At 40.9% G+C, this 25,081-nt stretch overlaps 1 protein-coding gene across 5 annotated transcripts in view; it reads right to left on the reverse strand.

Moving 5' to 3' along the window:
- The window catches only part of UNC13C (unc-13 homolog C), a 413,239-nt gene that overhangs the window by 246,727 nt on the left and 141,431 nt on the right, over window positions 1–25,081 (reverse strand). For all 5 annotated transcript variants that reach the window (XM_060178197.1, XM_060178195.1, XM_060178196.1 and 2 more), the window contains exons 7-8: window positions 23,458–23,685; window positions 19,651–19,792 (exon numbers count right to left, since the gene is read on the reverse strand). In XM_060178197.1, the coding sequence (XP_060034180.1) occupies window positions 19,651–19,792; window positions 23,458–23,685 (370 nt within the window). The remainder of the gene's footprint in view (window positions 1–19,650; window positions 19,793–23,457; window positions 23,686–25,081) is intronic.

Here is a 25,081-nt window from a genome sequence, read left to right on the forward strand (position 1 = left end):
GGGAAAATATCACATTCTCCACTGACCAATTGCATACATGGAATACTGCAGCTACCAGCGATATGGAGCAGTTACACTGGGTAAATGATATCTGCAAAGGGATAAAATATTTCATTACATCCTGTTTCCTTTAACTGAAGAAGTCACAATCATATGTCAGAAATACTGGAAAATTGATCTCTATGACATTATTTCCTATTTGACACAGTTATCTAGAACAATATAACTAAAATAGGCCTAAATAGTTAAAGGAACCAATGATCAACACACTGGCCCTGCAGGAAGTTCTGAAATGTCTCTGATGAACAATCACATCACCATAAACACATCATATATCACAACACTCTAGAAATGTGGAATAGTAAACATTAAAGCATCTTAAATCTGTAATATTAATAAATGTGAATTCACCTATAAAAAGGTAGGAACATGGGTCAGAAAACACAACCCAACCATATGCTGTCTACAGGAATCCCACCAAACTCAACAAGACAAACACAGACTCAAAGTAAAAGAATGGAAAACCATCATACAAGCCAGTAGACCACAAAAAAGACAGGAACAGCTATTCTCATATCTGACATGACAGACCATAAAATAAAATAAGCAAGATAGTGATGAACTTTATTTTATGCTCAGAGGATAAGTCATTCATGAGGCCTTAACAGTTACTAACATCTATGCATTCAATGGAAGACCGTCTGTTGTGTATTACATCCAACATCTACTGAAAGAGCTACAGCAGTATATTAACAGTAACACAGAAATAATAGGGGATTTAAACACCCCATCTCTCAACCTGACAAATCACCTAGGCAGAAAATTAATAAAGAAATAAGGGGATGAAATCAAGAGATAAACTAGAACTAATGGACATTTTCAGAGATATTCACCCCAAGAAACTGGAATACACATTCTATTCAAATCCACATGGGTCATTCTCAATGATAGACCATATGTTAGGCCACAAAGACAGTGTCAGCAAATTCATGAGCATTGAAATTACCCAAGTATCTTCTCAGCCCACAGTGGAATTAAGCTAACCTAACAACAAACAAAAAATTAGTAAAAGTCCCAAAATATGGAAACTCAACAGTACACTACTTAACAACCATTGGGACAAAGAGGAAATAAAGCAAGAAATTAAAATGATTCAAGAATTTAATGAAAATGTAAACATGAGCTATCGAAATATTTGGGACACAGCTAGGGCAGCACTGAGAGGGAGTTCATAGTTATACAAGCACACACTAGGAAACAATAAAATGCTCAAAGAACCCAACTGAACACCTTAAGACTTAGAAAAAGAGAAACAAAGAAACTGTAAAGCAAGCAGAAGGGCTGCAATCACTAAAGTTAGGGCAGAAATAAGTAACACTGAAAATAAGAGAACCACAGTAAAGATCAAACAAGATAATGTGGATTCTTCAAAAAAGTAAACAAAATCGACAAACTCTTAGCCAGACTCACAAAAAAAATTTGGGGGAAACATCCAAACAAATAAGATTGTAAATGAAAGAGGAGATGTTGGAACACACACCACTGAAATCCAAAGTATTACGCAAGGCTTATCTAGCCACCAAGCTAGAGGACCTGGAAGACATGGATGAGTTTCTAGATACCTAAAAGTCACAGCCGATAAATTGAAACAGCTATCAAAAGCCTCCACATGAATAAAAGCCCTGGACCAGATGGTTTTACAAATGAATTCTACAAAAGCTTCAAGGAAGAATTAATACTTCTACTTTTCAGACTCTTCCAAAAGATACCCAGACAGGCATACAGCAACAACAGAGAATACTACAGATCAATAATGCTAAAGTATTGAACAACATTCTAGCCAACCTGATACAGCAGTATATTAACAAGACTATTCGTCATGACCAAGTTGGCTTTACCCCAGGGATGCAAGGTTGGTTTAATATATGTAAATCAATCAACGTGATCCACCACAAGACCAAAATACCACATGATTATATGTAAATCAATCAACATGATCCACCACAATACCAAAATACCACATGATTATATCAATAGATGCAGATAAAGTCTTTGACAAAATCCATCATCCCCTTATGATCAAAACACTACAATGATGGGAATAGATAAAAAATTCCTCAAGAGGCTGGACAGAGGCACACCTGGTTGAGTGCACATGTCACAGGGTACAAGGACCAAGGTTCCAGCCTCCAGATTCCACCTGCAGGGGGAAAGCTGACGTGGTGAAGTAGAGCTGTAGATGTCTCTCCCTCTCTCTGTCCCCCCTTTTCCTCTTGATTTTTGACTGTCTCTATCCAATAAATAAATAAAGAAAATTAAAAAATTAAAGAATTCCTCAAGATACTAGAGTCCATATATAGTAACATCATATTCATACTTATAGCCAACATCAACATCATACTTGTAGCCAACATCATACTCAATGGTGAAAAACTGGAAGCATTTCCCCTCAGATCAGGTACTAGACAGGGCTGCCCACTATCACCATTACTATTCAACACAGTGTTGGAAGTTCTTGCCATAGCAATCAGGCAGGTCCAAGGAATGAAAGGGATACAGATTGGAAGAGAAGAAGTCAAACTCTCACTATTTGCAGATGACATGATAGTATACATAGAAAAACCTAAAGAATCCAGCAGGAAGCTATTGGAAGTTGTCAGGTGTTGGGACTATGTGTGAGCCTGATAGAGCTTAGGGAGAACCACCCTCGTCCTTGGATGGTCTGAGAAGATAACCTCTTGGTGAGTCTCTCTCAACCGATGTGAGCATAAGGGGGGAACTCAGACTTGGTTCTTTCCTTCTTGACTCTCAGGTCCACAGAAACCTCAATACTTCTCCCCATTAGCTGCAGGCCACATGGCCGCAGATTCACTTACTCAAAGTCACCTTCTGATCACAGAAGAACACACCTCATCACACACTTCATCACACACCTCAGACCCCAGACAAGAGAAATGCCAAACTATAAGGCTCTTTGATATCCATCTTCTCTCTGTCTCACCCTACAGGTTTAACCCCTATGCTTCTCTCAGATACCTTTGGGTAATTAAGTTACTTGCGTCATGGAGAAGAACTGTCTTGTATCTCATCAATTCCTGTCATACCAGCCCTCTACCATAGGGGCATGCCGACCTTTAAGAAACCTGTAATTTCTGACATATTTCAACAATAATTCCCTTTGTTTGGTTTTCTATTTAACTCATGTCTATTTAACCTTGCTAATAAAGGAGTTCTGAGCACACTGAAGGGCTCCCCGGGTGTCTTTACTCTAGAAAGAACCGGTCCATTACCTTTTCCCTGGAGATCACTCTGCCAGAGACCCGACAGTCAGGTGTTAAAGTTAAAGGTGTGAGGCTACAAAGTCGACATACAAATGCCAGTGGCGTCCCTCTACGCAAATGCTAAGGATGCAGCAGAGTCCCTGTGCACTATGAGGCGCAGCTATGCCACCACCTGGCTGCTCCTGGGGATATAGTCTATGAACCCAACACACCCATCCCAAAATATTTGTGTACACCTATGTTCATTGCAGCACGATTTTTAATATCCAAAACTTGGAAGCAAGCCAGGTGTCCAACAACAGATGAATGGGTGAATAAGTTGTGGTCTATATACAGAGTGGAAAACTACGCAGCTGTTAAAATGGTGAATTCACCTTTTTCACCTTATCTTGGATGGAGCTTGAAGGAATCGTGTTAAGTGAGGTAAGTCAGAAAGAGAAATATGAATGTGGGATAATCTCACTTATAGATAGTAGTTGAGAAACAAGAACAGAAGGGAAAACACAGAAGAACTTGGACTGGTGTTGGTATGTCGCACCAAAGTAAAAGACTCTATGGTCAGAGGGGAGGTGCATGGCCTGGAATATGACGGCAGAAGAGGACCTAGTGGAGTTGAATTGTTATGTGGAAAATTAAGAAATGTTTGGCATGCACAAATTGTAATTACTGTCAACTGTAAACCATTAATTCCCCAATAAAGATATAAATAAGAAAGAAAAGTATCCCACACTGTCTAAATAAAAGAGGTTGACAGTGAGAGTGGAACTATTGGACCTTAGAGGTTGTTCACCATTGTAATATATCTAATGGGCCCTGCACTCAGTTCTTGACAAAAATACAAAGAACATAAACAGTTAAGTAGATCGACTAAATTTCAGTAAATTGCTGAAAGAAATATATCACGGACAGGGCGGTGGTGCGCCTGGCTGAGCACACCCATCACAGGGCACAAGGACCCAGGTCTGAGCCTCTGGTCCCCACCTGCTGGGGGAAAGCTTCATCAGTGGTGGAGCAGGGGTGCAGATGTCTCTCTCTCTCTCTCTCTCTCTCTCTCTCTCTCTCTCTCTCTCTCTCTCCCTCTCTGTTTTCCCCTTCCTCTTAATTTCTGGCTGTCTTACATTATCTTATATTATATTATCATTATCCAATAATGATAATAAACATGCTTTTAAATAATTAGTTTTTTAAATAAAGAAATATATCTTGTTTTAACCAAGACACAATCATGCCTTACTGTGAAACTGTAAGTGGCGTGCACAGGGACAGCATAAAGCCTACTAGGACCATTTTGCTGACTAGCCTATGAAATCATAAATTTTATTTACTTTATGAATTGTAACTATTTTTATATTCCTGTATTGTATGGCATTCCTTCTATTCAGCATGTGTTTCACAAACTGATATTTATGAAAATAGAATGGTGAATATTGCAGATGGAAGCTTATGTAGCAAACATTTGAAAGCAAGAGAGATGAATTACTCATAATAGAAAAAATTCTCACAAATAATAGAGAGGACACTCTATAGTTTCATGAAGAACTATTTGCAATATGATTATCAGCTAAGCCAGACTACTGTTTCGTTTACAAGCCTATGAATTTATATTTTTCATCATTAGAGAACAGAACTTCTTTATTCCACAAAATCTTGATAAATAAAAGAGGTTTTCTTAGAACCATTTTTCTCTATAGTTGTTCAAAAGTGAAAACCCTATTTAGTCACATTTGATCTTATAAAAAACTACAATTTGTCACATGTAGATTATAAATTAACAAAAGGTCAATATTAGTGATATAAATATTAAAAATATAATATTTATGTATATTTATCTATACATATTTGAAGTGTAGCAGGTGAGTTCCTATAATATGTTAAGAGTTTTATATTATAGTTCATTAAAATACATTAGCAAGAATGGTATTAAGTATGCATGATATAATAAGAATGTATTATGGTACTAAGTATGTATGAAAAAGAATGAACAAACCCACTTCTTTTATTTATTTATTCATTCACTTTTGTTGTCCTTGTCGTTTTATTGTTGTAATTATTATTGTTGTCATCATTGTTGGATAGGACAGAGAGAAATGGAGAGAGGAGGGGAAGACAGAGAGGGGGAGAGAAAGACAGACACCTGCAGACCTGCTTCACCGCCTGTGAAGAGACTCCCCTGCAGGTGGGGAGCCGGGGGGCTCGAACTGGGATCCTCACGCCGGTCCTTCTGCTTTGCGCCACGTGCGCTTAACCCGCTGCGCTACCGCCGGACTCCCTGTTTCTTCTTTTTCATAGCTGCATTATTCACAACTGGCAAGAGTGAAAGCAGCGTAAATGCCTACCGGTGGATGACTGGATAAAGAAGTCCCAGTCAGTGGGGAGTACTGTTCTGAAGTCAAAAGAGATGATAATGTGTGGAACTCGAGTTCCACACATACTTAGTCAAGTGAGGAGATGAATGCTTTGCTCATATTTGGAATATAGAATATTGAAACAAATGAACTTGCAACAGCAACAAAAGTAGCAAAATTGTCTCTAAGACTTGGTGAGAACTCTGGTGGTTATCACTGTGGAGGAGGCACAGGACTTGAGTGGTGGGTGCAGAGTGGACCTATACCCCTGCAACCTTATATCATTAAGTCACTAATAAAAGAAAGTTGTTATCAGAAAATGAAATATCTAGCCATTGTAAGTAATCCCATTCCAATTTAGGCTGGAAGGCAGGGCATTATTGAGAAGACAGTTACTCAGAACCTACAAAAGTCATTCATAGGCAAAGGAGCCACATCCTTTCAAATAGTAACCAAACAACCACAGCCTTTATTCCATCAGCTCCGAACAAGCAAATGGAAATGCAGTGAGAAGCTTCATGTCCAAATCCATCTTAGTGATTCACTGTGAATTGTGCCACTCAGTTCTAATGTACAAAACTGGTGTCTTATCTGTTATGATTCCGGATCCCTTGCCCTATTACTTTTGAATTCTTTCCCAGTAGATAGACACTTTTAAGTTTAAACCCTAGATTGAAATTAATTTGCACAGCAATTAATTGTTGGGAACTAGGATAAAGAAACCATCTTGGTATTTTACTTAGGTACAAATTTTCTTCATGTTTTTCTGTATAATTTCTTAGTGTTTTTCTGTATAGTTATAAGTCAATGGTATTGAAAATAGTAAATGCTTAAAAATCAGTGATATTTTTTAAAATAGTGACAATTTTGAAAACATAAAAGCTGGTGAAGAGGAATTCCTGCCCTGGCATTTAAGAATTGACTCTGGGCTGGGGAGACAACGTGTCTTTCATGCCTGAGGCTCTGAGGTCTCAATTCAAACCCCAGCACCACTATAAGCCAGAGCTGTAACATGTAGTTACAGCCAGCTAAATAATGCAATTATAGCATTCAAAAATTATAAATGTGTTTTGCTTTTAACAGCAAAGGACACATCATTACAAATTTAAAACTAGAGAAAATGTTTATTTGTCTAGTCATGGGAACACAGTTGATGAAATAATTGTATATCCTAATGCAATAAAACCATACACAACTACTAAACACACTTCTCTGGGTACTTAGTTTTTGTATCTCTATTTTGTTCCACTAATCAATATGCACGTCTTTACTTCAGCTCCATCTGTGCATTTTTCATTTTTCTTACCTCAGGAACTGTTTAATTTTTGCCAGAGAGAAACTGGGAGAGATCAAGAATATCGTGTTGGCATATACAGTGCCGCGGTTAGAACACGCAGGCAAGCCCTGTGTTCTGTAGGCTGGGCTACCTTCCCAGCTTCAAGCTTTATAACATTTTCAACTCTTTAATAAAGTGTTAAGTGCAGCACTGCCAACTACAGATGCAACAGTTGATAGTGAATCTCTAGAACTGACATTTCTTGTTCTCTCTCTCTGTTGCGTCTTACATATACCTGATTTAACAGTCATAGGCAGCTTTTACATTCAGAAAGGGAGAGAAAGGGAAAGAGAGAGACAGAGAGAGAGAGAGAGACTGAGGGGAGAAACTATCGCCATGGAGTGTCCGTCAGTGTCACAGTACCTCCATATGGTCGTGTCACGGCTCACGCCTGGGCTGAATTCATAGGAAGATCTGCACCCTATCCAGTGAGATATCCATTTTCATCTTTCTTAAATAATAACTTCCCCTCTCCCTTTTCACATAGGCCCTGGGAAAAACCATGTTAATCTTTATTCTATCAGCTTTATTGTTTTATAACTGTCAGGTTCATTTCGTCAGATTCATGCAGTCTTTGTCCTCCCATGACTGACTTATTTCACCCAAGATAATGTCCTGGAGAATCATTCACTTTAAATTATCTGTAGAATCCCCTTCTTTTGTGAAGCCAAATCTCATTGCCTTGTATGTAGATACAGCACTATTTTTTCTTACATGCCTTTAGGTAAAGAATTAGGTCGTTTCTATTTTGCTGTTGCAAATAATACTGCATAGAACTTGGGAGTGCTAAAAATCCCCCTGAGCTGGGTCCTGGGTGGTGGTGCACCAGGCTGGGCTCACACACCATGTGCAGAGACCTGGGTTCAAACCCTTGGTCCCCACCTACAAAGAGGAGGCTTTGTAAGTAGTCAAGCAGTGCTGCAGTTGTCTCTTCTCTCTGCCTTTTCATCTGCCCTTACTCTCTCAATTTCTCTATATTTATCAAATAGATAAATAAATTTTAAAATAAAAAAAATCATTAACATTTTCTTTTGAAATTCAGTGTTTGTTGGTAAACTCTCAGAGGTGGGATTACTGCAGTGTATGGGAGGGAGCTCTAAGTTAAATTTTCTTGAGGAAATTCCACATTGTTTTATTGGGTAGTAGTTGGCATTCACTGACAAAGCTCATTGACAAAGATTTTCAGGCACTGTGGGAAAAGACTAATAGGAACAGAAAGGGACACCCATCCAACAGGATCTTGAGTCATCAAAGACATTCTTGGTTGTGTTCTCTAATAAAAAGAGGAAAATGAAAAAATATTTACCCACCTGGCCATTTTATAAGTTGTAGACTAGCATTTGCTCATGGCTAAATTTCACCTAGACAGGAAACTTCACACAGTCAAGAAAATTTGAGAAAAAGATTTGAGTTCAATTCTCTGAGATACAGAGGACACGGAAGAGTTGAGGGGCAAACGGAAGTCTAGCATGTAGACCACGTTCTCATAGAAAATGCCAGGCCATGGGGGTCGGGTGGTGGCGCAGCGGGTTAAGCGCATGTGGCGCAAAACGCAGGGACCGGCGTGGGGATCCCGGTTCGAGCCCCCGGCTCCCCACCTGCAGGGGAGTCGCTTCCCAGGCAGTGAAGCAGGTCTGTAGGTGTCTATCTTTCTCTCCTCCTCTCTGTCTTCCCCTCCTCTCTCCATTTCTCTCTGTCCTATCCAACAATGAATTGCGTCAACAAGGGCAATAATAATAATAACCACAACAAAGCTACAACAAGGGCAACAAAAGGGGGAAAAATGCCCTCTAGGAGCGGTGGATTCCTGGTGCAGGCACCGAGCCCAGCAATAACCCTGGAGGAGGAAAAAAAAAAAGAAAAGAAAATGCCAGGCCAAACTCTTTTTCTTTCTCTCTTTCTTTCTTTCTTTCTTTCTTTCTTTCTTTCTTTCTTTCTTTCTTTCTTTCTTTCCTTCTTTCTTTCTTTCGTTCTCTTTCCTTTTTTCTTTCTTTCTTTCTTTGTTCATCCTCATTCCTTTCAGAATTTTCAGTCTTTTCTGAGAAAGCTTAACATTTATATCACAATTGACCAATTTTTTCATGCCAAATGCATTTTCTAGAGTGTATCATCCAGCTTCCTTATTCCAAGAAATGAAACTGAGAGAGAACGATGAACATTTGTACATTCGGTAATCCAATGAGTGATAAGGAAAATAACTGCGTTCTTGTTGTTGCTGGGACTTCACCAGTCCACGCTGACTTTTTCAAATAGGAAAACACAAGGAAAGAAAGATACTACAGCATTAAAAATTCTCTCAGGATGTTGGGTTTCAGGCTCAAATCTAAGCCATATCCATAAAAAGCAGACACACTGCCCAAGTGAGCTATCTAGTGAGGGTGATCTGAGAAAAATCTTCAGGAAATCACAGGAATTGAAAAAACAACAGCGATTTATAAATATGAGCTGGCTTATTGCTACTAAGCTTATACTTAAGTCTCATTCTTTTTAAAAATATTTATTTATTTATTTTCCCTTTTGTTGCCCTTGTTTAATATTGTTGTGGTTATTGATGTCGCTGTTGTTGGCTAGGACAGAGAGAAATGGAGAGAGGAGGGGAAGACAGAGAGAGGGAGAGAAAGACAGACACCTGCAGACCTGCTTCACCGCCTGTGAAGCGACTCCCCTGCAGGTGGGGAGCCGGGGGCTCGAATCGGGATCCTTACCCTGGTCCTTGTGCTTTGCGCCACATGCGCTTAACCTGCTGCACCACTGCCCGACACTCCTTAAGTCTCATTCTATGGCTTTATAGTTATTCATAATTATGAAAATGCTCTACAGACCTTTAAAATTATTCAATGTTTTTCAAATAAATGGAGTGCCATCAGTTTTCACACCAATACACACAATTCATATTAGTATATATCTAAACTCAATGCATTACTTAATTCACTGAATGTTATTCTCAGTATTTTTAAAAGAAAGACATTGTTTAAAACTAGCATCTACTTTTCAATCATGAGATTGTTTAATCAAAATATGGGATTTGATTTCATTTGGCATGTTTCATAGGAATTTATCCTATTTGACATCTGGTATTCAAGCTTTTTAAATTTAATATATTAACGATATGCTTATAAATTAAATATACCTGGGCATCAACCTTTTGAGTGACTTCATAGTATTCCATTATTTGTATGTACATTAATTTACTTACATGGCCCCCATGAGAGTAGATCAGCAATGATACACAGAATATATAGTACTCTGTACATATACCTTTGTAAACTTATGAAGATACTTTTAGGTGAACAAATAATTGAGTGGATTTTGAGAGTGCAATTTAAGTATGTTTATCAATGACACAAATCTCTATGCAGAGAGAGAAACTGAGAAAAAGATATTTCTAAGAATGCTCCGTAAGTCATATGTTTCCCTTTGCATCTGTTTTGCTCTATACTCATTTATATTATTATCATGTGTAATATATGCTACTCAGATTGATAAAACTTATGTTATACAGCACAGACCTACTACACAGTAAATGAAATGTGCATGCATAATATTTCTGGAGATTTTTCTCTTTCCCAGCAAAGGTAAATGTGAAAAATAAAAAACTATAAGTGCTAACCCACTATATCAAACAGAGCATCAAAGAACCTAAGACTACTTCTAACTGGAGAAAAAAGATTCAACTAAATAGCTAAAATTTATCATTGGGAATAAGATAGTCAGCCGGCAATCCTATCTATAGTCTCTTAACTTGCTTTTCAGTTAAATTTTCCTTTTTCTGCTTGCAAGGGAAGAAATACTGCTGTTCCTCCAAGAAACTATTAAGCTCTGATGGAAATGTCAACAGCAACTTATGCCTGCATTGGATACCAAAGCAAATCTGTGTGGACACTACCCTTGAGTTCAGCTGCTAATAAAAGTAAATTCTACAGATGAAAGCCCTCTAATGCCAGACATGAGCAACAGAGGAACACACTACAGACTACTAATCAGCAAGGAGCCAGTAACAGAGAGATGGAACGCTGGGCTCTTGCAAATGCCACTGGGCCTGGCCACTAATTCTAAGCTGCAGTGAATTATCAGGAATGGAGCGCCTATGCTGAGAATTCACAAGTAGGAGCCATCAAAATCATTTATCTGGACAGATAGACAGATAGTGTGCAGCTGTGCACACATGACCCAGATTCAGGCCCCCCCAACAAACACTGAAGGACCTGTCAGTGCTATGGTCTCTCTCTCTCTCTCTCTCTCTCTCTCTCCCTCTCCCTCTCTCCCACTAAAGTGAATAAATTAAAAAATTAATGATATTCTATGGGCATTATGAATATGAAACTTTTTCATTTCCTTTCTTTTTTTTTTTTTTTTTTTTGCTGGCCTAAGTTACTAATTCAAGACATTGAATCTCTGTTTCTTTCCTGACCCACTTCTCCTCCTCCTCACTAGGTCCTGGAGTTCCTCTGTGACATGGAGATGGAGTAAATGTCAGTCTCCTGCACTGCTGTGTGTTGAGAGTGAAAACCTTCACCTCTGACTAAATGAAAGGAAGTATTTGCACTGCATCTCCCACTTCTGGGAGCACGGACAGTGCTAGGAATGACCAGTAAGCAAATATCTCAGCTCAGAAGTGTGACTACATACTTTGTAGGAGACAACCAACAGAGACAATCTTCTTGACAACTGACTTCCCACTGGGAAGGCCAGCACTGCTTGCTCTCACAGGTTACTGAGGAAATGGTTCCTTCCCACACAGCCCAGCAAAGGGTCCTTCTCATCATCAGGCAAAGATAGATGAAATCTTAGTTTCTTGGTTCACAGTTTCAACCTGCTGTTGCATGGTGACCTTTTCATAGGGTTGAGCTAAAGTAAACTGTATTCTAAGTAGCCCAGCCTTGGAGATTAGGAACTCTGCTCATATGGCTGGAGGCTGGGACCTCGGTATGGTGGGCCCACGGCTCCAAAAACCAAGGAGCCTATGTAACTGTCCTTCTATGAAGAACAGAATCATGAAATTCTAGGGTTTGGGAGGCAGCATAGTTGGCATGCAGGAGACATTCCTGTCTGAGGCTTCAAAGTCCTAAGTTCAGTCCCAACCACCACCATGAGCCACACCGATAGAAGGAGAAGAACACGGAGTTGAGGACACCATCTGGGTTCAAGCCCCTCTCCTACACGGGCCTGCATGTAGAGAAGCAGGTCTGCTCTTTCTCTTTCCCCTTTCTCTCCCACTTTCCTCTCCGTTTATCTCACTCTCATCAAATACAAAGGTCAGAAAATAAATGAAAATAAATGAAAGAAAAATGGCTGACAGGAGTGGTGAATTTATCATGCAGGAACCAAGCCCCAGAAATAACTCTAGTGGCAATTAAAAAGGAAGAGAAAGGAGGAGGATGAGAAGAAGGAGGAGGAGGAGGAAGAGGAGACGGAGAAAGAAGAAGGAGAATAAGGAGAAACTCTAATGTTTATATGTTAAAATATTTTTATGCATACTGTCCCATATATTTTGCCACCAGGGCTACCACCAGGCTTGGTGTCTGCATAACTTTACCTTTCCAAGGAATTTTTTTTTTTAATTATTGATTGCGGATGAGAGACAGAGATAGAGAAGAAAATAGAGAAGACCTTGCAGCTTGTGAAGCTTGCCCCTGCAAGTGTACATGTATAATGACTTTTTATTATTGTATTTATTGTATTTTAATTTTTTTATCAGAGCACTGCTCAGCTCTGGCTTATGGTGGTGTGAGGGATTAAACCTGGGCTTTGGTGCCTCAGGCATGAAAGTCTCTTTGCATGACCATTATGCTATCTACCCTCCACCCTTTTATATTTACTTTAATGAGAGAAAGACATAGAGAAAGGGAGAGGGGGAGAGAGAGGGGGAAGGAGAGGGAGAGGGAGAGGGAGAGGGAGAGGGACAGAGAGAGGGAGAGGGAGAGAGGGGGAGAGGGAGAGGGAGAGGGAGAGAGGGGGAGAGGGAGAGGGAGAGGGAGAGAGAGAGAGATATGAAGTGAGAGAGACTGACTAGAACACTGATAAGCTGTGGTTTACAGCAGTGCTGGAGATTGAACCTGGGACCTTAGACCCTCAGGTATGAAAATATTTTATATAACCATTATGCTATCTCCCCAGCCTACATACTGACTCTTAAAAATAAGTTTATTGAATCAAGATGGGGAAAATTAATTTTCACTTTTTTTTTTACTGTGAAGCCAAGGTCAAAGAAACTATGAGAGATACAGGAGGTCCAGAACCACACTAGAGGGGGCTGGGTGGTGGTACACCTGCTTGAACACACATGTTACAGTGCACAAGGAACTGGGTTCAAGCCCCTGGTGCCTACCTGCAGGGGGAAAGCTTTGCCAGTGGTGAAGCCGTGTCTCAGGCATCTCTCTCTCTCTCTTGATTTCTGACTGTCTGTATCCAATATATATAAAAATACAAACTGAAAAGAAGCATACGAGATACACAGCACTTCAGGATCTCAGGCTTCTGACTTGCAAGAGATTGTTCTTCACAATAGCATGAAATTACCAGGCAAGGTGGCAATTTCCAAGAACCTAGCCTTGCTTACAATAAGGAAACTTAGGCAGAAATTCACTAGTATTTCGCTCTGAGAAATCTGTGAAGCTGACACTCTAGTCAGTTACATTAACAGAAAATGTTATGCCCATCACTTGCTCCACACCATCACAGCTAAGTGAGGGTACATCTGATTCCTCTCACAGAAAATGTGCGACCAGACTTTCTGTCACCAGGACGGTCTTTTCTCCAGTGGTTAGTACCAATTCTAGAGAGCTAATGAACGTGCATCTGCTACTGCCTTTATGACTCCCCTGCGGAGAGCCAACACAAGGCTTTGTTCTTATTACAGAAATTAGCAAAAATGAGGCATCAAGGATCAGCTATAGAGTTCTCCAGAGAGCATGCTACCGGGTTTTCCTGCTATCCAAAAATAGAACATTTCTACTTGAAAGGTAACTTTGTTTAATCTGGGAATACTAAAAATAAAAAATGTCATTTACAGATATCGAAAATCGCATGCTGAATTATATCAAACAGGAACCGTCTGTTTCTGAGTAATGGAGGAGTCTGTATCAATACGCGTACCCAATTATATCAAGACCTGGAGAAAGAAGAGGGAAAAACGTAAGAGAATTTGGAAGAAGCAATGGCTGTAGGTGTGACATAGAAAGTAAGAAAAGGGGAGTCAGGCTGTAGCACAGTGGGTTAAGCGCATGTGGTGCAAAGCACAAGGACCGGCGTAAGGATCTGGGTTCGAGCCCCTGGCTCCCTACCTGCAGGGGAGTCGCTTCCCAGGCGGTGAAGCAGGTCTGCAGGTGTCTGTCTTTCTCTCCCCCCTCTGTCTTCCCCTCCTCTCTCCATTTCTCTCTGTCCTATCCAACAACAACAACAATAATAATTATGACAATAAAACAAGGGCAACGAAAAGGAATAAATAAATAAATATTAAACAAAGAAAGAAAAGGCAACCATAGGAAAAAATGAGCCAATAAATATAAATATAGATATTTATAGAAATAATACTCAACCATCTCTGTGACCTTGGGAGAATTACTGCAGTTTCTAATGGAGGAAATGGGGACAACACTCTGGCAGTGGGAACAGTGTGCAATTATGCCCCGTCATCTCATAATTTTGTAAATAAATATTAAATTACTAGTAAGTATATATAGAATAAGTTTCCTAACTGAGACATTCCACCTGCAAATGTATAGGCAACCCTGAATTATTCTCTCAGAAATAATTCTAATGATTCCAAGCCTCTCAGAAATAAAATAAAATGTTGTGATTGATTTCAAAGTGATCACACATACAATTTGTGGCTGCCAGGATCAGGGTTTTGACATGAAGCCCTGAAAGAAAAGATCACTCAGATACTTTTGTCAGTGACAGAGCAGTTTACACCAGTTTATGTCCCTTGTGGTGGGATTTTTACTGACTGATTGTAGCCCAGAGTAGTATTTTTTGACAAATGTCTGCATGGCATCAACATATGGAATGAGGACCATAAAAACACTTCTGCAGGGTACACGTGTCACGATAGTTAATGTTCAGTCACTAGGGAATCACTGTGCGACCTGTCACACAGCCTTCAGGCTAGCGGTGGATTCATCATCTTTTCTCACGTATCCCTTGCACGTCCCGTACTCTGTGAGGGCAGCAGTGGCTTATCTACAGAGCCTTTTGACTCAGCTTGTCCTCAGCTTATGATGTCCAGCAGATGCCCATCAGAGAGCAGAAACTGTAGCCAGAGGGGAATATAAGTGACTGCTGGTGGTTAGGACTCCTTTGTTCCATGCATAGCTCTCAATAATTGAAACAGAACAGCAAAAAAATCAGTAGTGCAAACTTGTATCAGTAAGTAGCAGACATAGTACATCAGGGGTCTCCAATATCAATTTACAAGGATCTAAGAGCAAAGATTAAAAGGTATTATGCCATCACTATCAACTACTCTCACGTACATTATCTAAATGAGTTGTTTTGTGACATTTAAAATAATTGTATGCCTGGCAGTTACTAAAAAGGCAATTTAGGGAGCTACTTTCTGCCCTAATCCAGCTTTGTACTCCTGTTTTCAACTCTAAAACAGCAGTTTTAGCCCACCTGCGTGTCAGCTACTGGGCTCAGGCAAAAAGGACTACAGCCCCTTGGGATCTATCTAAAGTAGACTGTCCAGATTCTTCCCACACCAAGACCAGTTGGTCCATCTGCTCTAGTCTAACCTTTATGTTCCTGATTACTAAACCAACTGTCCTCTTTACATCTTACTGCGTCCCAGCCACCAAGTCACAGACACTACCATGGCATCATTCTGACTTCCCTGGGCAGATGACCCCACCAGTGTGTCCTGGAAACTTGCCTCTCCAGACCCCTGCCCCACTATGGAAAGATAGGAACAGGCTGGGGGTATAGAGAGACCTGTCAACTTCCATGTTCAGTAGAGAAGCAATTACAGAAGCCAAACCTTTCACCTTCTGTAGCCCATAAGAAATTTTGTTCTATACCCCCAGAGGGATAAAGAATAGGGAAGCTTCTAATGGGGAGGATGGGGTATGGAATTCTGGTGGTGAGAATCATATGGAATTGTATCCTTCTTATCCTAAAATCTTGCTAATAATTATTAAATCACTAATAAAAGAAGAGAAAATAATTACACACATTTATAACCTGTCCTATCTATATTTCTTCAAGGGCTAAAATCTCTGGTCTACAAGCATACAACATCTATAGTCTCCTGAAGATCAATGCTTCAAACATTTGTAACCCACAAACTCAAGGTAAGAGAGGCATATGTGATAAAGAGAAGATTGCTTATGTGACCTCTGCATCCCTGTAGATCTGAGCTCACATTCTGTGGTCATGAGTAGGAATGTTCCCAGCTGCCCAAATTTCAGGACCCAACTTCCTCAGGTGGTAGATAGAGTATGTTGTCTGGCCTCCCTTCAGAGGATGGGACATTCTCTACTGTTGTTGATCCACAATGAGGGCCAGACATGGGCAGAATATTCACCACAGAAGAGATCCAAAAGGCCGAGAAACACATGAAAAAATGCTCCAAGTCTCTGATTTTCAGAGAAATGCAAATAAAGACAACAATGAGATACCACTTCACTCCTGTGAGAATGTCACACATCAGAAAAGGTAACAGCAGCAAATGCTGGAGAGGTGTGGGGTCAAAGGAACCCTCCTACACTGCTGGTGGGAATGTCAATTGGTCCAAACTCTGTGGAGAACAGTCTGGAGACTCTCAGAAGGCTAGAAATAGACCTACCCTATGACCCTGCAATTCCTCTCCTGGGGATATATCCTAAGGAACCCAACACACCCATCCAAAAAGATCTGTGTACACATATGTTCTTGGCAGCACAATTTTTAATAGCCAAAACCTGGAAGCAACCCAGGTGTCCAACAGCAGACACTCGAGTGGCTGAACAAATTGTGGTCTAGATACACAGTGGAATACTACTCAGTTGTAAAAAATGGTGACTTCATGGTTTTCAGCCGATCTTGGATGGACTGTGAAAAATTCATGTTAAGTGAAATAAGTCAGAAACAGAAGGATGAATATGGGATGATCTCACTCTCGGGCAGAAGTTGAAAAACAAGATCAGAAGAGAAAACAGAAGTAGAGCCTGAACTGGAATTGGCGTATTGCACCCAAGTAAAAGACTCTGGGGTGGGGGTGGGGAGAATACAGGTCTAAGAAGGATTCAGAGGACCTAGTGGGGGTTGTATTGTTATATGGAAAACTGGGGAATGTTATGCATGTACAAACTATTGTATTTACTGTTGAATGTAAAACATTAATTCCCCAATAAAGAAATTTAAAAAAATAAGGTTTCTAGATATTTGAACTCAGATCCACATACTTTATACCATGTTACTAACAGTTTTATTTTTCTTAGCAAAAAACTGACAATAAATTTCCATCAAGAGGTGTTTGACTAAATAAACTACGGTACTATAAGGCAATAAAAAGAAATGAACTATTGGTTTACCCTTTAAAATGAATGAATATCAGGATAACTGCTGAGTGAATGAAGCCTCACAAAATAAGAGAGTGTGATTTTCTCATACAGAGACTATAAACTTTGCAGAAGTTTATAATCTTAGTGTGTGATCTATGCACATAAAATTCTAGAGAGTGTAAAAAATTCTGTATCTTCTTAAAGCAATGATCACCTTGGTGTGACCAGGACCAGGACCAGGACCAGGAGCGATACCCTCCAATGGGTCTGGGTCATGAACTCCTTTGGGCGAGGGGTATATTCACTATCTTGTCTTTAATTGTGGACGTACATTTATGTCAAAACTTAAACTGTATACTTTTTAAAAAATACTTCATTTATTTGCTTATTTATTTGATAAGACAGAAATAAATTGAGAGGAGGAGGGGAGATAAAGAGGGAGAAAGAAAGAGAGACCTCTGCAGGACTGCTTCACTGCTAGTGAAGCTTCACCCTATGGGTGGGTGGAGACTAGAGCCTTGAACCCAGGCCCCTGTGCACTGTAATGTATGCTCAACCAGGTGTGCCACCATCCAGCCCCAATTATATGCATTCAAGATGTAGAATTTATGATATGCCAACTAGACCTCAACAGTGTTGTCTTTAAACATCCAAATCCCCAGCATCTTCTGATAGCCTGGCTCCTCTAGTCAGTCACACAGGAGCCAAAGGACCACCTGCTAGTGTGAACAGTCAATTTCCCAGATCACTTGTTTCCGAGTTGGCCTAGGTCTCTCCATCTACTCCTTTGTCATCCTAATCCAGCGTTATTTATAGAATTAGCTCTTCTAAAAACTGGAATGTGCAACTTGCACTTGACTTCTTATATTCTGTCCCCAGACACAGAGAAATTAGAGTTTCTCTCACCAGTCTGAAGGGGGGGGGGGAGCCTAAATCCTTTAACTCATCTTACTTGCTTTTACTTACAAATCTTATTTGCTCCAATAGACTTAGCAAAACTATCTTTTTAAAACCTCTGCCATCAGTCCATAGGTATAGGGATACATGTATACATGTATACACGTACACACACACACACACACACACACACACACACACACACACACACATATCCCTATATATATGCAACTTACACATTTCCAAACAAGCTGTATGTATTTGGTTTGTTTGTTTAACGTGTTGGTGCTATCCATGTATTAATAATGGGATAGGAAAGAAGGAAGGAATGAATGAAGGAAGGAAGGTGAACTATCTTTAGACATTTAGGCATTTTCTTTCTAAGCTTGTTAGTTATAAGACATTCTGCTTCTCTCCAAGAAGGATGAGGGGTAGAAATGTAAGAATCATTGACAAAGAAGCCAAAGGATTAAGCTTTTAGTGCAAGATGGAAAAAGCTTGAAGATAAAAAGATCTCTGAGAAAGTGAGAGGCTAGAAAAGTTCTCAACCATCTCAGCACTATAGACTGATGTGAGAATGAGAGGCCAGGTGACATTCGGACACTTGTCCTTGTCTTAAGCCACACATCTTCACATAACAAATGTTGCTGAATAAAGTCTAGGAGTTCCTAGTTATGTTATATAATCCCAAGTTATACAGTAGGTTTCTTTTGTTTCCTCCCAAACTTATCTGCATTTCTGTCTGAAATATTATTTTTTTTTGCTTTCAAAGATAATGAACAATGAGTATTAGGAGAGTAGGAGTTCACGGTGCCATTTTCTTTCTGCTTGGGACTTCTTTATGCTAATATATGAGATAATTGGATCACGTGGTGTATCTGGTACAGCACAGTTACCATGCACAGGGAACCAGGTTCAAGCCTCAGGTCCCCACCTGCAGGAGAGTAGGGTAAAGCAAAGCAGCTGGTCTCTCTCTCTCTCTCTTTCTCCCTGTCTCTTTTCCCTCTCAATTTCTCTCTGTCTCTAAAATAAATTTAAAAATCTAAAGAATTATAAAATATAAGAGAATTATTACTTGTATATTTTAGATATCCTTCTTCAACTTTTTCTTTTGTGTATATTATTATTTTTTCTCTCCAGAGCACTGCTCAGCTCTGGCTTATGGTGGTGTGAGGGAATTGAACCTGGGACTTTGGAGCCTCCGGCATGAGACTCTGTTTGCATGACCATTATGAAATGTACTCCAACCCCTTCTCCAACTTCTTCTCAAGTGTCTTAATACTTTTAAGAGTTTCACATAGCATACTCACAAATAAAACTTCTCATCCCACACTGGATTCAAGTTTCCAAAAATCGTTTTGGTCCTTCTCTTATTCTTTCCGACTTGAACTGTAACATAAGGGTCGCTTGAACCTGTTTTGTCTTTTGCCTGCAAGCCTTGTGCAGAAACCACTGAAATAAACCAACACAAGTATTTTAATATAAAGATCCTTCCAGGAATAAAATAGTATAACAACGAGAACACTTTGTATCACTTTGAGTTCCGGCTTTAGGATGGGTCCTCACTACTTTTCCATTCTTACAAGCCACAGTGCTCAATGATGTCCAGTAAATGAGGACCAGCGAAAGAGCTGACGTGCACAGGGCACTGCCATGTGTATATATATTACGCTCTCAACTCGGGTTCCAGCCTGCTCCCATCACATTGAAGGAAGCTTCACTAATAGTCTGTTCCAGCCTGTATTTCTCTTTTTCTTCCCTCTCTTTTTCTCTGCCATTCCCTCCCTCCCTCCCTCCCTCCCTCCCTCCCTCCCTCCCTCCATCTCTATCAGACAAATAGGTGGGGCTGGGCTGTAGCTCATTTGACAGAGTACACATTAAAATGAACAAGGTCATGAGTTCAAGCTCCTAGTTTCCACCTCCACGGCGGGGTGTGGGGAGCTTTACGAGTAGTGAAGCAGGGCTGCAGCTGGTTCTCTTTCTCTCTCCTTTTCTACCTTGCCCTTACTTCTCAATTTCTGTCTGTCTCTATCAAAAAGGAAAGAAAAAAAAAATAATAATAGCCAGTGAGAAGAGTGGATTTGATGTGCCGGTGTGTTCAGTGGCGATGACAAACAATAAATGAACAAAAATTTCTTTAGAGATGTTTAATGAAAAGTGAACACCAAACTGTGCCTTTGACTTTTGTCTTACCTGTATGTAGCGGTCACACACACACACACAGCTACATAGACTATATCTGCTGAAGGCGCCTAGTGAATGAATGAGTTAAGCCTCTCCCAGCGCAACCCAAGTGTCTGATTGATGTTCGCTGTCTGTACTCATCGACTTAATCCAGTAGAGTATGCACCTTTGCTTTACTTTGGCAGTGCAATGTGAGTCGGTGGAGAGACTACATGCACTTGCTGTTAATGTTGCAAGTAATCTCAGGAATTCAAATTCCTAGATTTCCCTAAATGCAGATTGCCGTAACTAGGGGAATCAGATGGCTGAGTGATATGGACCAAGGAGTAAGTAACATATGTGTTTGCTTATTAATAAAACAATGACTAGAGAGACCCTGGCCCCTCTTAATCATGATAGGCGGCTGCAGCAGAGCTAGTCTTTTGTGAACTGCAGTGTATTAATAAGTATATTGCAAAACAGAACTGTATTTCTCTGGAGAACTTTTTAAAATATTTTTATTTATTACTGGATAGGACAGAGACAAATTGAGAGGAAGGAAGGGGGAGAAAGAAAGGGAGAGAGACAGAGAGACACCTACAGCCCCGCTTCACCACTTATGAAGCTTCCCTCCTGCAGGTGGGGAGCAGGGGTTCGAACCCGGTCCTTGCACACTGTAACATGTGCGCTCAACCAGGTGTGCCACCGCCTGGTACCCTCCTCTGGAGAATTCTTTGATTAGGGCGAGAGGCAGACTGAAATCACTTCAATTATCTAGTCTACGATTCATGGCCTTGAAGTCAATGCCGACAGAACTAGTGGTGTTTATAAGAGTGTGTTTATAGGAGCCAAGATGAGGCCTTGGAGGCAGCTGCTGGCTGAGCTCCCACAACAACTGCTGGACGGGGTAGGATATGGGGCATCAGCAGGCCGGTGAAGAGGGGGTGTTGCGTGTGACACCAAGAGGTGATGATAGCTCAGTCTTGGGTTAGAAAACAGAGAAAAAAGAAAGGAAATCTTTCTATGAAGCGCACCCCTCCCCCACCGCATAGTCAGACCCCTGGGCTGGAGAGCTGCTCCTAGCTTGCTCCCCATGCAGCTTCTTTCTTCACCCAGATGCCTGGCTCACCAGGGGTGGGATTCCAATCCTCTTCCTTTCTGATTTCCTGCTCTCTCTCTCTTTCTCTTTCTAAGTGGGTGGAGCTCTATTTCAATGACAAAATATCTGACCAATCAGAGCCTCACCCCTGCCTGGGAAAGACTCCTGGAGGTTTTGTTAGTTAGTTTCTTTGTTTAAACAATTGTCTGTCTTTGCTCAGGCTGCCTGAGCCAATCAGGAGCCGTCCAAGCTGCACTGACTGTTAGGGTGTTTCACTCTGTTCTATTTTGTTATTACTATTATATATAGCTCGTCCCTTCCCCCCCCCCCCTTCAGGTTGACCACAATTAACTGTTACTGTTTTTTCCATTGCGAGGTGACTGGGTGTCCTACCCATTGTGAGAGGAACTTGTTTCATTCTACCCCCTCCATCCACTCTCCCCTTTCTCCCTCCTCCTAGCTAATTAAAAAAAAAAAAAACTTTCACTGCTTTTTTTCTTTCTTTTGTTCTTGTTCTTCTTGTCTTCTATTCTTCCATCCTCATTCTTCTGCTTTCTGAATTCACTGATACTCATTTGTGAATTATTTGGGGAAAAAAATCTGACTTAGAGTGGACTCTCTCTCTCTCTGTCTTCCCTACTTCCCTTTCTCCTCTTGCTATCCCAGGAATTTACAGTGGACAGTAGATTTGCATAATTGTCTATTCTTGCTATCCCTTTTTTCCTTTCTCTTTCTTTTTCATTTGGATTTGGTCACTACTTTTTTCTTGGACTAACTGGTATTGGTTAAACCACATCAGTCCTTGCTTCCTTTACTATTGTAATTTCTGAGGTTGGTGACTGCATTTATCATAAAGGTATTTAGTATAGCGTAGTTTGTACTCAAAACACAACAACTGAAGAACAACAAAACAGAAAAATAAAAAACACATCATATGTGTGGAATGACAACCCTTCAGATCATCAAGTGAGACCTTTCCTTTCATAGGACTCTCTAATTCCATTCTAGGCAGTTCACTTCCTAAAAAAGTCCCAAAACCTAGATATAGACCAGGTCCTCTGAGATACAGCATATGTTCACACATATCCATAAACTAGGGCAAAATATATACTTGAAAGCAGAAGTACACAATAGCCTGCAGTGGGTACCCCCCACACTTCTTCTGCACTATTCCAGCCTTTAGGTCCATGATTGTTCAACAATTTGTTTGGCTTTGTATGTTAATTCTCTTTTCAGCCACCAGGTTCCAGATGCCAGCAAGATGCCGACCAGACTTCCCTGGACAGACAACCCCATCCATATGTCCTGGAGCTCTGCTTGCCCAGAGCCCTGCCCCACTAGGGAAAGAGAGAGACAGGCTGGGAGTATGGATCCACCTGTCAACACCCATGTTCAGCTGGGAAGCAGTTACAGAAGCCAGACCTTCCACCTCCCGCATCCCACAGTGACCCTGGGTCCATACTCCCAGAGGGATAAAGAATAGGAAAGCTATCAGGGGAGGGGATGGGATACAGAGTTCTGGTGGTGGGAATTGTGTGGAGCTGTACCCCTCTTATCCTATGGTTTGTCAGTGTCTCCTTTTTTAAATAAATAAATAAAAAGCCATGAGGAAATCTCACAGCAGAATAAAATGCTTTTCCTTCTTTTGTAGTTGACAGGGAAGAGAGAATTTGAGAAGGGGAGACAGAGAGAATGAGAGACACCTGCAGCACTGATTTCCCACTTACGAAGCTTCCTCTCTGCAGGTAGGCACCAACAGCTAGAACTTGGTCCTTGCTCACGGTAATATGCACTCTCTGCCAGGCATGCTGCCGCCTCACCCCACAATTCAGTGTCACGGAAGCCACCATTTTACCTGTGATGGTTATTTTGGCTGACCACTTCGAGGTCCCATCCAGCACACTCTGCTTGGCGGCCTTTGTATGCTGTACAAAGTCTTCTTTAGAAATCTGAAACATTTCCTGAATCACTTCAAACACCTCAGGTCTGTTCTTCTCCCTGATCTTCATTCTTTCTTTCATAGCGCTGATAATTGTTTGCGTCTTGTCTTCAGCACCATGCTTTGAACTTTTTTCTGCTGCTCCTGCAGTGGAAAAACAAAATCAGTGATGATGTAAAGGTATATGCAGTCACTTATAGGGTACCTGAGAAAGTGGAAAGGGCAGAGGAATGAGTGAATGTTTTCATGACAAGCAATCAGGGGGCTTCATTTCTGCAGCCCACAGTGACCCTGGGCCCATACTCCCAGAGGGATAAAGAATAGGGACGTTATCAGGGGAGAGGATGGGATACAGAGATCTGACAGTGGGAATTGTGCCCCTCTTATCCTACAGTTTTGTCAATCTTTATTAAATCAATAAAACCAAAAATAAATCAAATGTCAAGTGAGCGAATCACTATGTTGAGAGTCAGGAAAACTAGACCTTGAATAGCTGCAAAGAAATCTTTTTTATCCCGTTTTCTCATTTGCCTTATTGACTAGATAGGGGGATACTTGGTTAGGATGTTTAAAAACAGGGAGAATGCCTATAACCAAATGTGTTATATAACCACACACATTTTAGTCAGTGGGTAACAAGAGCAAATTTGAGGCATACAAAGCATCTATATAGAAAATAATACTTCCCATACTGTGCCCATCCAGAATGCCTGGTCAGCACTGACGGACTGGCCTGCAAGGGCAGCACAGTGTGTGTAAGACCAAGACAAGACGACTGTTGGCTCCTTTGGGCTTAACAGGACATTGCCGCCAAAGCTGCAGTGCTCGGCTGAACAAGCCTCCTTTGTCTGTGGCCCTCCTCTTGCCACTACAAATTCTGGCAGGGTCTCCTGCAGAGATATTCCTGGTAATGTCTTTGATGAGACTGTTTATCTGCTCTTACGGCAAATACTTGATGTAAAAAAAAGCAAATGGCAAGTTGTTTGGTACTGCTTATTTCTGTATGATCTGCACTTCTGATCTTGCTGTGAAATCATATATAAAGCTGCTTCTTGGGAAATAAAATTATCTGTGGCTTCGCAGGTCCTTCTGTGCCCCGGGGAATTTGTTCTCACTGGCGACCCAGTTCCAGTTTAACTCAGACAACAGTGTGTGCAAAACACTTGTTTTAAAATCGTGCAGTCTTGAGTTTAATCCGTGGCATTAGAGAAAAGGTTCACTGGAGGCAGATGAATCAGACAGGTGCAGCCAAGCCCCCAGATGCCCAGAAAATCCCTGGTTTCCCACATAGACACAGTGGTCTTAAACCTCTAAGCGAATCCTCTCTCCACCATCACCATTACTTCCCTGAGGAATGTCATCACAAGCCCTCTATGGGCCCCTCCAGGATCTTTCTCTCACTATAAAGCCGCAATAGTAGCTGGCTAGCCCACTCTTCAAAGGGATGCTGAGTCCGTCTTTTTCAGTCCTCCAGAGGCTTTCAGTCCTTCTGGGAGGAGACCCACCACTCCTGCAGACTTCATATCAGCCTCCTCCTCCT

This window comes from Erinaceus europaeus, chromosome 18, assembly GCF_950295315.1.
Source record: "Erinaceus europaeus chromosome 18, mEriEur2.1, whole genome shotgun sequence".
NCBI lineage: Eukaryota > Metazoa > Chordata > Mammalia > Eulipotyphla > Erinaceidae > Erinaceus > Erinaceus europaeus.